Source organism: Elephantulus edwardii, unplaced genomic scaffold, assembly GCF_000299155.1.
Source record: "Elephantulus edwardii isolate Elephantulus edwardi_28Jun2011 unplaced genomic scaffold, EleEdw1.0 scaffold00014, whole genome shotgun sequence".
Taxonomy (NCBI): Eukaryota; Metazoa; Chordata; class Mammalia; order Macroscelidea; family Macroscelididae; genus Elephantulus; species Elephantulus edwardii.
This window is the reverse complement of record NW_006399764.1, coordinates 19,119,806-19,133,017: the sequence shown is the minus strand read 5'-3', so window position 1 is coordinate 19,133,017 and position 13,212 is coordinate 19,119,806. Positions and strand designations below refer to the sequence as shown.

Here is a 13,212-nt window from a genome sequence, read left to right as displayed (position 1 = left end):
TTTCATTTGCATATGAAACAACTGAAAATACCATGACTTGTTTCAGATACTCATTAGGTCTCAAAGCTGACATCTTAGTTTTGTTTTGTTTTGTTTTAAATTTAGTATTAATTTCAGTAAAAATTTACAGAGACTTCAGATTTCCATTCACTCACTGTTGCACTTTCCTCCCCTCCCAACCCTCCCCCCCCAGTACACTACCCTCTTGGAAAAGTAAAAAAAAAATTCTTTCGTTGTTTTACAAACCCTCCCCCAGGTCCACTTCACCACGTAGCCTTCGCTCTAGACTCCTGTCATGACAAAAATACCTAATCACATACCCCTTTTAAACAGTTTTCTCCCTCATCTGTTTCAGTGCAGTATACATTGTTGAACGCATCTTTCTCAGTCTTTCCCCAACCCCAAGGTCAGTCCTATTTTACAACAGTGGCAGCATGCAGTATTTGTCCTTTTGTGACTGAGATACTTCACTCAACATAATGTCCTCCAGAGTCACCCATTTTGAATAATATTGCATAAGTTCCTTGTTTTTCAGTGCAGCGCAGTATTCCATTGTGTGACTATACCACAGCTTCTCTGTCCATTCGTTTGTTGATGGGCACTTAGGTTGTTTCTAACTCCTTGCTATTGTGAACAAAGTCACAATAAACATGGGTGTGCATATATCTGCTTCAATGTCAGTTATGGTCTCTTTGGGGTATATTCCCAGTAGTGGAATTGCTGGGTCTCTATTTGCAACTTTTTGAGAAAGCGCCATACCGCCTTCCAGTGCTTGCAGACATCTTAGTTTTGTTTTTAGCACTATAAATAATCCTTGACAGCACATTTTCACAATGTAACAAAACTTGATTTTTTTCACTGCTGTTCCCATGGGAGTTGACTGTGGACTCAATATAAAATGAAATCTTCAACACTTTCAATATTTTTTTCTATCAATCATGATGTTGCCTGTTGGTCTACCTGTGAGGATTTTTGTTTTCTTGATGTTGAGGTGTAGTTGAAGGCTGTAGTTGTTGATAATTCAGTCAGTGCTTCAAGTTCTCTTCATTTTCAGCAAGCATAGTTGTGTCATCTGCATAGTGCAGTCTCTTAATGAGTCTTCCTCCAGTCCTAAGGCCACGTACTTCACATAAGCCAGGTTCTCAGATTATTTTTTCAGCATACAAATCAGTAAGAAAAAAAGACAAACAAACAAAAAATAGTCCTGAGGCTGAAATGTGTCCACTATGAGTAACCTTGGTAGTATTTTAAATACTAGTGGTATATTCTCCATCAGAGTAACACACAAGACACCATAATGTGATAAACTGGCAGACAAGTGGTAGTTTTTCCATAGAATATTTCCACATTTTATCACAAAACTATGGGTCAGTTCTGACTCACAGGTAAACAACAACAACAATCACATGCAAGTAAGATAATAAAAATAAAAATAAATGGCTGCAACAGCTTCTCCTTGAGGAATTGCCAGTAATTCAAGTCTGATTCAGAGAGAATGTGGAGTAAGGGATATCACTGCTGATAATGGGTGAATCTTAGCTAAAAGCAAGGAATAACAGAAAGATGTCTACCTATGTTTTACTGACTATGTAAAGGCATTCAATGTTGTGAATCATAATAAATCATGTATGTATATCATGGGGGGGGGGAAGAGTTCTAGAACACTTAACTGTGCTCATGTGCAATCTCTTCATTATTCAAACAGAGCAAAGGGTTACTGTGTGGTTTAAAAATCACGTAATATCCTGTCCCATGAAACTGGTTCATAGGTTTTAAAAACTGTGATCTTCTTGAAATAAATCACCAGGCCCACGTTCCTAGGTACTTCTGGCTGGATTCAAACAGCCAACCTTTGGCCAGTTGAGTTTCACTGTTTGTATCACCCAAGGGCTCAAATGTATACTACAAATTATTATTTACATCTGGCATTTTTATCCCTAAAAAAATGAGTACAATCTCTTTAATACTTTGAAGAGGTTTTGGCAGCAGATTTTGTTTTGTGTTTTGTTCTTTTTTAAATTTTTAATTTTTTTTTTTTAATTTCTTGACTGCTGTTACCTGGTGTTGACTGTAACAAAATTAAATCTTTAATAATTTGAATCTTAAAGAAAGAAAAGAAAATGAGCATGATATATGAGTGCCTACTTCATAGGAATGCTGTGAAATAGACATCATATCTATTTCAGGAGACATTACTGCTGACATTTCACAGGGGAGAAACTGGAGTTCTGAAGAGGAGTTGCACGGCTAGGGAGCATCAGATAGATTCAGTCTAGGTGTGTCTGACCTCCTGGTCCATCCAACAAGAAAAAGTCACGAACTACGTGAGAAAGTCAACTGACAAACCCCAAACCCCCAAACAAAACCTTGAAAAGCACAAACTTAAAGAAATATTTCAAATGCTACTTACATCAGCTAAGCAATGATCTTTGAGTTGATTCTGACATACTGTAACCCCCTTACCCTTTACATTATAGACTGAGATTAACTTTGTGTCTGAAATCCGATACCTTTTCTGTCAGCTCAATTTCACAGATGTCCAGACTCTCCTGTTCTGTGTGGGTGGTGGGTGGCACAGTTCGACGACAGCACACCACTGTCACTTCGATGGGCAATTCCTTTAAAATATTGACCACATCCTGGTGATTTTCCCCCAGCAAAGTTATGCCATTCACCTGTGGGAGAAGAAAGTATATACACTGTCTAAGAAAGAACACTATCTCATAACATGAATATTCATTCAAAATCAATTTTTCATTTACCAAGCTTCAATTTTAAATGGTGACTATCACACTCAGATTTAATGGCACTAAACTGGAACAGCTCAGACCCAAGCAAGAGTTGGACTTCCTCGAGTACTCCCAAGAAAATCACTGACTTTCTTCCATTCATTGTGGTTTGCCAATGTAGGATATTGGAAATGAATAATCAAATAAAGACTGAGAAATTATGGTACAGTCACACAATGGAATACTATGCAGCATACAGGAGCAATAATTTTTTAAAATTATTTCCTAACTTGGGAGGGACTGGAGAGCATTATGTTGAGTGAACTAAATTGGTCCCACAAGGACAACTATTGCATAAAGCCGTTATTGTAGAATGAGTATAAGGATCCAAGGGGCAGGGGGATGGTGGAAATAGAGGAATGAGGACGTGCAGGGGGATGGGGTGAGGTAATTTGGAAGAATTTGTTCTGGAAAACAATATATTGGAATTTTGTAAATAAATTAGTGTGATTAAAAAAAAAATTCTCCAAGGAAGAAAGGAAAATGGAAGATTGCAAAGCATGATACTTTAAAACTTATTTTTAAAAATAGGGAAATAATTACATTAAAATTTATTTGTGCACTAAATTTTCCATTTAATGCACAAGAAATGAACAGCAATGGTCACCTACTGAGGGATGCACAAGAAATCATTAATAGTTATCACTTGAGAGGTAGTAAGCATACAAAATTTGCATCTTTGAATTCTTTTTTTATTTTTGACACATATGAAAACATTTATTGCTAATTAGAAAAATGTAATAGATGCTTTAAAATGTATTAAAAAATATATCATTTTCTGGGGCCTCACAGCACCCAGAAAAAGATACAGTGTGAAATTAGGCCTGCAGACTATGTTATATTCAGATTTGAGACTTCTTATTTGTGTGAACTTCTGTCTGCAGACCTACTTCAAGTAGCCTTCAGAAGAGATCTTAACACAGGAATGTACTGATCTGTCATATTAAACATCCTGTAGCCTTCTCAGAAACTTAGCTTGAGAGAGAGAAAGGCAATGCTCCTTACTTCCAACAGCTCGTCTCCACTGAACAGCTTCCTGCTGTGACCCACAGGTCCTTCTGGAAGAACAGATCGGATAAAATGATGGCCCACTGTCGCTTCCAGACTTATCCCCAAACCACTGTTCTCACTGAACTTGCTCACGTGGGCCACCTGAAAGGAGAAAAATCACCAACAGTTTTAATATTCTTCTGCACCTGTTCTTTAATCTACTCATGTCAGCCTGCTTAGAAGTTTTGAAAACTTAATCAGAAGCTGCAAAGCTTTGGAACTTAGCTAGGAACACATCCTGATGTCTATTTGTTCTCATGAAACAATCCAAACTGAAAAGGTAGCAGCCAGCAGCTGCAAATAGCCAAGACATGGCATTGGCTGCAGGTAGGAACTTAGGGAAGGTACTCAAAACCACCCTGGGTTTAATCAAAGACCTGATCTCAAACAACAGTACAGAAAACATGCTTGTTTAATCAGCATTTATGATTTGCCAAGGAAACGTGCTGGACCACATGTGCCACTCTCTCTGCCTCCCTTTCTAAAATAAAATCATTTAAAAAAAAAAAGGATGATAGGAAACCACTCACTTCTCTACAGAATTCAAGGCTTATAAAATTAACATCAGAAGAGATATTAAAGACCAACTACTTTACTCTCCTATTTTTATAATCTAGGAAACTGAGGCAAAGAAGAACTGGAAGACAAGAGTTTGCTTCAAAGAGAATTCCTTTCAAATCCTGATGTACAGTGTATAGAGGGAAAATGAGAATTTACATCATCTGACTTGGAGATCTTGATGTTGGATAAAACCCCTCACTCCTCAACATTTAACTTACACAGAACTTCCTCTGAGAAACCTTTAGGTCCTTGTTTACAATAATCGCCCATCCTTATCTATACGACCTGGTCTCTTGAAGGAGTTTCTTTATGAGCAATACTCTGCTATGAACATCCTGAAATCATACCTATAACTTACTTATCTTTGTCTGACCAGGAGTAATAAGTAAGTAAGTTCAAGCATTCTTAATTATATGGCGCTTTTGAAACTTACAGGTCTCCCTAAGGGCTGCAAAGACAGGGTCTGAGTGAAAGGGCAAGTTATCAAAAGGCCAGTGACAGGACCCCTCTCATTTCTCAGTTACCACCTGAAGAACGCCATTCTCATGCATGCATTCCAGACACAACGATTCAACCCCATGGAAGAAATTCCAAGTCTATTTCTACAGTGAACATGGGTTAAGCTGGTGTAACTTTATGTCTCTCTGACTTGATTTAAAATAGTAATGACACATGCACTTAATTCTTACTTGATTGTTAACTATCTTGATGTAAAATAAGACAATGCTCTTATGAGTGAGTATGGATTAAACACTCGGCACACTGCATGGCTCAAAAAAAGTTCAATAAATGCTAGCGATTATTAACATAACATAGCATTGTTCACTGTCTTTTACTTCTTCTAATCCAGAGGTAGCTGAATCTCAGATGAAAGAGAAGAAGCTCTCCTCAACCCAGTATTTCATCTTTCACATTTCCTGAAATTTTTCTGTCGTGCATCTGAAGACTGATCATTCGTGTCAGCTTTGTGCAATCTCTTTTTATGAGAGATCATTTTGCAATGTGTAATTTATGAATAAGCATCACACATTCACCATGACAAAAGAATAAGACTATGAAAAAATAAACAAAATTATACTTCTAAAGCAAATACATAAAAGTGACAAATATGGATGGGAAAATGTTACTGTACAATTCTATGTGCTAATCATTATAAATTTTGCTTTATTTTTTTAAATTTTGTTTTCTTTTTAAGATCTGTCATTTATTTACAAGTAAATAACCACTCCATATGTAAAATTGTTAAAATATTCATGAGTGATACGTACTAAGATTTCTACCCTATTTATATTAGTCATTCAATTTATTCTAAGATACATTTTTAACCCTTGACATAACATTTTTAGAATTACCAAAGAAGCCCAACATTTTGCTTTTCTGGGACTCTTATCATCATGAATTTCTTCCATACACTCAAGAAGTGAAGGAGGGAAGATAAACTTACCACTATTTCATAATTAATTCCCATAATCCTTTGCCACTTTGTCAAAAGAGCATCTTCCTGCTTTTTCTCATCTTCTATTTCTTCTATTTCAGAAGCAAGTAATGGATATTCTGAAATAGTCAACACGATTGTGTAAGTGACATAGTATGAAATCTCTCTTAGTCTACAGGATGGTACCTGCAGTAAGAACTTCTGTGTAGGAGACTCTTCATTCATTATATGGACACTCTGATGTCTAGATTTGTATTCGTTAATTTAGAACTCTATTGCTTACACATTAAACACAATTCTCTTTTAAGAAATTTCCTCTATGGGAGCTCTGGTGGCCGAATAGCAAGAAGCTGCACTGCAATCCCAGAGGTACACTTTTCCTCTGCAATCCCAGAGTTCAAATCCACCAGATCCTCTGCTGGAGAAGGAGGGGCAATCTCCTCCTGTACCAGTCAGATCCTATTTGATGGTACACACACAAAAAGTAATCAAATTTAAAAAGAAAAAAAATTGTAGCAGTATTTTACTGGAAATATCCCTGTACTGTCTTGCTGTCATCACTGCTTCAAGTACAACTCAGAGCGGCCTGATTAACAACAGATCTGAACACTGTCCTGCCTTCTGTCAACCTTACCATCTCTGACAGCATCAAGTCCATTGCTGAAGTCGCTTCGTCAATCCATCTGGTTGAGTCTGTCTTACTTTCGCCTTCCTTATGAAAAGATATGCACTGTCTTACCCTAAGCAAAGCCACTCCTCCATTCACTCAATCTAACACACAGTGACCTTCTATTGAGTTCCTGAAGTTGATCTAACTGTCCTGTGATGTAACTGCTGTGTAAGTTATATTACAATGAGAGTAAATAATTCATGTATCTCCCTCAGAGCTACTGGTGGATTCGAACTGCCGAAGACAAAGCGGCTCAGCTTTGGTGACTTTGTACTAAAAAGGGAAAGCCAACCTCTACTGCTGTTAATCTCTTATTTTCATCTGGTTTCACAGAGGGGGCAATTTATCATGTTAGGTCTCAGCCATAAAATGAAGAAATAAATTAGTAAATAACATATACAACTACGTGCCAAGTGAAAAAAATGAAATAAATAAGATATTGTGAATGAAAATAAAAATCTCATATAAATAAGACCCTATTAACTAGCCACTAGAAATCAATAAATAATTCACAAAGGAAAATTCTTAAACACACCAAGAAAAGATACTGAAGGCAAACTAGGTGAAATAAGAAAATGGTAAGAATTTTAAAGTCATATTCAAAGATTTCCATACTTTTCACTCATAAAAGTTGTTTTTTTAAAATCTCTATTAGGAACATTCTTTTAGTTAATTTTTCATATCCCTTTAGTCATTCAAATTTCAAGAATGTTCTAAAATGAAAATTTCTCAATACCTGCCTCTATTTTAAAGCAAATTAAAGAATGTTCCACTACAAGAATATTTTACAGGTCTCTTAATCTTTACACTAATAAAATAGTATCTTTTTCTCCTTAGGAAATATGAAATTGTAAACTGTAATAAAATTAACTGGTAGGTCTAGTTAAAAAAATCAGCATGGTCACTTCAAAATTAAATGCTGCCCAGAAAGCGGTGGCTTTTTAGGTCTGAACCTCGATGGCAGGGCATCTGAGGGGCTGATGCAGGTGGAGAAAGAAGTAAACAGCTCAGAGCCCCACCTCCTGCATATTTTGCTGTTTTCACTGCTCAGCAGTGATTGAAGCAGGCTGGGTTCTATCTGAGGGAGAAAACATTTCAGAAAGCATTGTCATGATTATTTCTTGAAGAAAACGAGAGAGATGATGGCTGTATATAAGAGGGTCAGATAACAATGAGGTGCATAACTGATTCCTAAAAGGTCCTGAGCAAATAAACTTAGAAGCAATAAAACACTTAATTAAACATAAAAATCTAACAGATATAAACTAAATGTTTTAGTTGTGTATGTAAGCAAGTAATCACATCTTAAAATAGAGATTCCAAGCATCTCTTTTCTGAAAGGTATTTTTCGACAATTTTTACAGCCTGGACACTTATTCGCATCTGTAATAGTCATTTCCCCCTGAAAATAAGATACACAAGTGTAACAACCTGCTTCCTGGTGTTCACGTTCTTCTTCAATTGGTAAAATGCTGGCGCTTCTCCTCAGAGATAAAGAATCCTCTTCTTTTTCATAATTTTCTTAAAGACAAGAATATTTGAATTGTTACACTTTTTTTATATTATCAAACACTTGAAATTTTCCTAATCCCACTGTATTTTGTTTAATGGGTTGGATAACTGTTGTTTTTTGGGGTTTTTTTGTGATAAGCTCTTCAATAACCATGTATATACAAAAGAACACGTTCTATTGTTAATGAGAACTAATGAGTAACAAACTTTATGCACTGAGCTAGCTGAGAGCTGCCGCCCTTTGCAGAGCTCTTCAGATACAATGTATGAGCAGCATTGCTAACTGTGGAGTTGAATTCCATCCCTTGAAGGCTGAGCATTTCAATCATGGAGCTACATAAACAAGCCAGTCAGCACTCGGTCCCCTCCACGCAGGAAGGACATGGCGACAACAGAAGAGTAAAAGGCCAGCAAGCACTGATTGGGACGTGGAGGATGAATCAACAAGGTAGAAAGAAGACTGCTTTATTCACAAGCTCATTCTATGGTTCCTGGACTCTAATGCCAACTTGTCAACTTCATTCTCAACTTTATTCAACTTCCTTTTCACTGGATTCTTTTTTTTTCTATTAGTTTATTTACAAAATTCAAATACACAATTGAACAAATTCTTTCCGTTTCCCTCACACACTCCCCATCAAATTGTACAACCCAATGATTAATCCCCTCTTCCCCCTGCACATCCACATCCCTCTGCCTCCAGCCTCTCCCACCTTCCTGGATCCTTATACTCATTCTAAAATAACAGTATTATACAATATTTATCCTTATGGGACTGAGTTAGTTCACTAAGCATAATGCTCTCCAGTCCCTCCCAAGTTAGGTAATAATTTACAGTTACTGCTCCTGCGTGCTGCATAATATTCCATTGTGTGAATGTGCCATAATTTCTCAATTTATTCATCTGTGGTTGGACATTTGGACTGTTTCCATGTTCTTGCAAGAGTGACTAATGCTGCTATAAACACTGGTGTACAAATCTCAGTTTGTGCCTCAGTTCTCATATTCTCTCCCTTTTCACTGGATTCTTAATGAATAGTTGAATGTACAAACCAGTATTCAAATCACTTGCTACAGAGCTAGAAAAATGTCACGAAGGTCTGCTGCAATCCAGTGATGCCGGCATTACCTTTGCTCGTGCTGGAGTTGGAAGGTGATGGTACCGCGTCTTTTGTGCTGTCCTCTCCTGGTGCGAGCTCATCTTCCTGCCTTGGGCCGCCTCTCCTCATCAGCGTTAGGTGCACGGTCTGTCCTGTGTGTCGTAGCACCTCCACTGCTTGCTGGTTAGTGAACCCCTGAAGGTTTGTGCCGTCCACCTGGGACAAGAGCAAGGCATGTTGAACAAGAAATGGACATTTGTATCGCCCACTCACAAAGCGCCTCTTTACCATTTGCTGTTGTGAAAAGTAGGGAACAATGATACTCAACAACCTGGTGGCTTAGCGGTAAGGAGTTGCACCGCCAACCCAAATGCGTGCAGTTCAAATCCACCAGCTGATTTGGAAGAGAAAGATGGGCAACATCCGCCTATGTGATTTGACTTACAGCCTCTGAAAACCTGCTGGAGAGTCAGCGATATGTAAGTTCTGACTCGATGGTACATAACAACAAGAGGACTGGTGGCGTAGTGGGTAAGGAGTTGTTCTTCCAACCCAAAGGTGTGAGGCTCAAATCTACCAACTGACCTGCAGAAGAATGGGAAATCTCCTCTCAAGGAATTTGATATATTGGCTCTGAAAAGCTATTAGAGGGTCAGCTATAAGGCGATTCTGACTCGATGGTACACGATAACAACAGGAGGTCTGGTGGCATAGTGGGTAAGGAGTTGCACTGCCAAACCAAAGGCAAGTGGTTCAAATCCACCAGCTCCTCTGTGGAAGCAAGAGGGGCAATCTCCTCTCATGGGATTCACCGCCTGAGGGAGAGCTATGAGTTGCGTCCCCATCAACGGCAATGAGACATCTGGAGGCCAGGATCACCTCACACGCACCAGAATAACATGAAAGGGTTTTGATTGTTTTAATAAAGATTCTGAGGTTTCTTCCAGAAACTAAGTAGTTCTGGAGTGTGTCTCATGCTTCTGTGTTGATGCTGTCATCAGCCGCACACAAATCAGCCCCCACCTCATGGCAAACCCTACAACATAAGAAAACATGGTCCAATCCTGTGAGATCTACATGGTCAGTTTTAAATCAAACCACTTTGGTCCATAGATTTTCATTAACTGTGAACCAAGTCCTTCTTGCTAGTCTGCTGTAGTCTGGAAGCTCTTTTGAAATGTGTTTAGTGTCATCACAAAATGCAAGCTCCTGAGAGGCAGGTGGTGGGCTGTGCAAGAGAAGCGGGAGTCAGGATTGAGCCAGGCCTTCCCCAGAGAAGGCGAGAATTCTAGCACAATTCACAGCACCTCCATGCTCCCAGTACCTCCACGCTCCCACATCTCCTTCTCCCTTCTGCAGGTGGTCCTCACGTACAGTCATGTTTTAAAACCATTACCACACAGGCTGAAGGTCAACAAGACAGCAATTACTATGGTCCCTGACAACGCTGCTGTTTCCTCAAACCATATTTATTGATGTTTTAAGATGTCTGAAGCTGGCTTTAAGTCAGGAACACTGTACAGTAGGAAAGAATACTGCTCCACTCTGGGCCACCTTCCCAATCTCTACTGTTCTTAAACCCATTGTTGATGAGGTGTGGTCAACTTAAAAAAAATGTCTTCTGTCAAATCTTACAGAGAATATCAATACACAAAATGAAAAAGCAGGGAAACCTGCACTGTTTTCTCCACCTCATTGTCAGCTGAAAAACCCTAGTGGTCACAGACCTCAGTTTGGACAACAGGGATCTGGAAGCAATAGAGCTCTGGTGGCCCAGCGGGTAAGGATTTGCACCGCCAACACAAAGGCACTGAGTTCAAAATCATCAGCTGCTCTGGTGGAGGAAGATGAGCAATTTCTTTCTGTGTTACATGGAGCCTCTGCAAAGTTCACGGAGGTGAGAGAGGAGTTGGTTCCAATGTGATGTCAGAGTAATGTTATCAAATAATCCTTTGCTCCCAATAGTAAGAATGTCTCCTTTTCTCTCTCCGTCTCACTTATGACACAATAAAAACAGACCACAATTCCTGTAACTGCTACCAAAATAAAAACAAAGACTCAAAGACAATAGTTGTGAAAAAGCAACCAGATGTGTACAACAGTATTCCTGCTATTTTAGAATTCCACAAGATGGTGATATTGCTCAAAAAATTAATGTGTGCAAAGGCATTGCATATTACACTCAAACTGCATAACACACTCGTACTGCTTCTCAATCCTTGTAAGAAGGGATTCGGCAATAAAAAGATATGTATTGAAAGATGTGACATGAGCAAGTATTAATTTTTTTTTATAAAAACAATTCAAAATATAAATGAAAATTAAGACCGTGATTATATTTAAAATGAGAGGAATCTTGGAAGGAAGGTTCCACCTTAAGTCCATAGTTACCACTGGAGTAGCTGAAGGGGAACCGTAAGGAGCCTTAGTGACATAGTATTAAAGCACTCAGCTGCGAACTAGCAAGTCAGTGGTTCAAACTCACCAGCTGCTTCACAGGAGACTATGAAGCAGTTCTTTGACGGGGAAGTTTAATCTGTTCCCAAGTGTCTTTATGAGTCAAAATCTACTCAATGGCAATGGTTTGGTCCAGTTTAAAAGGAAAGTTATTTGGGATTCCAGTTATTTAAGAGTGGAAGCTAATGACAAGTTTGGAAGGTTCTGTTAGATTTGGAAATACTGAATCATTTCAGGTACTCAACAAATAACTGCTTAATTAGTGCTGTTCTTTATAGTATTTTTGAGAAATCATTTCATTTGGTTCTGATAAAAAAAATCATACAAGAAACATGTTCTCATTTCAATCTTGTGGATGAAAAAGCAGAATCAAGAAACATGTTAAGTGGTTATTATTATCTGATCTTGAAATTCCATTCCCAAATAGATACCAAAGAGAAGCAAGATTATGCCTCAAACCTACATGAAACGTGTACACAAGTGTAAAATACTGCAGTAGTATTTAGAACAGTCAGAAAGTGGCCACAACTCACATGCCCATTCACTGAAGGATAAACAAAAAGTCTTAAAACGAAACATTGTGAAACAATCAAAAGAAATACATTGGTATATGTGACAACTGAATAAGTCTTAAAAATATTTGCTAAATCAAGAAAGTCAGGCTTGAAGGGCGCCATGTTGTGTGATTCCATATACTGGAAATAGTTAGAACAAACAGGAAAATTAGAGCTTGCTTAGACAAGGAGGGTGTGGGGAAGGAAAAATAACTACCAATGGATATTAGGTTTCTTTTGGAGCTGATTATAATTACAAACCACTAAACTATAAAGTTTAAATGACCACTTTCTATAGTATGTTAATTCAACCTCCATAAAACAGCAAAATATTTTCTAATGAATTGAAATACTGAAGAAGAAAGTAAATTAGGTATATTTTCAGAATCAGTTATGCTGTCTACATAAATACATGTTCTACATCTACTGGCTCCCTTCTTCCTTCACATAAATGAAATGCATTGATGTTATCAAGCACCATGGAGCCATTGGCCCTACACAGAATAGAATGAAACACTTCCCAGTGCCACCACATCTCCACGATCCTAGCTATGTCTGAGACCATTGCTGCCATCACTGAACCAATCCATCCTTTCAAGGGTCTTCCTTTTTATGAATTCTCCACTTCGCAAAGCAGGATGTGACTCTCTAAGGGCTAGTCTTTTTGGAAAGCATGCCCAAAGAGACACAGTGACAATGGCATTGAGCAACAGTAATTAAGTCTACAAAATGCAATGTATATGAACAATTGGATAAAACATAATGTACATAAATAAAACACAATGAATATGAACAAATATACGCAAACCAACAAAACAAAATACATGCTATGAAGTCTTCCCACTCTTCTAAGGAGTATTCCGGATGACCTTCTTCTGAACTAATAGGTGTGTCCATTCTCTGCCAACCCATGATTGTTGTTGTTGTTATGTGCCATCGAGTCGTTTGCGACTCATAGCGACCCTATGCACAACTGCCCTAAACCCTGCTCTATCCTGCGCCACCCGCACTGCCTCTGACACACCCATCCCGATTACCCCAGTCACCGAGTCAATCCATCTCATAGAGGGTCTTCCCCTCCTGC

At 38.3% G+C, this 13,212-nt stretch overlaps 1 protein-coding gene across 1 annotated transcript in view; it reads right to left on the bottom strand.

Moving 5' to 3' along the window:
- MPDZ (multiple PDZ domain protein) overlaps positions 1-13,212 on the bottom strand; it is a 153,417-nt gene that overhangs the window by 93,525 nt on the left and 46,680 nt on the right. Inside the window, 5 exon segments of the mRNA XM_006881297.1 lie at positions 2,511-2,675; positions 3,795-3,941; positions 5,845-5,954; positions 7,955-8,026; positions 9,147-9,333. Of these exon segments, the coding sequence (XP_006881359.1) occupies positions 2,511-2,675; positions 3,795-3,941; positions 5,845-5,954; positions 7,955-8,026; positions 9,147-9,333 (681 nt within the window).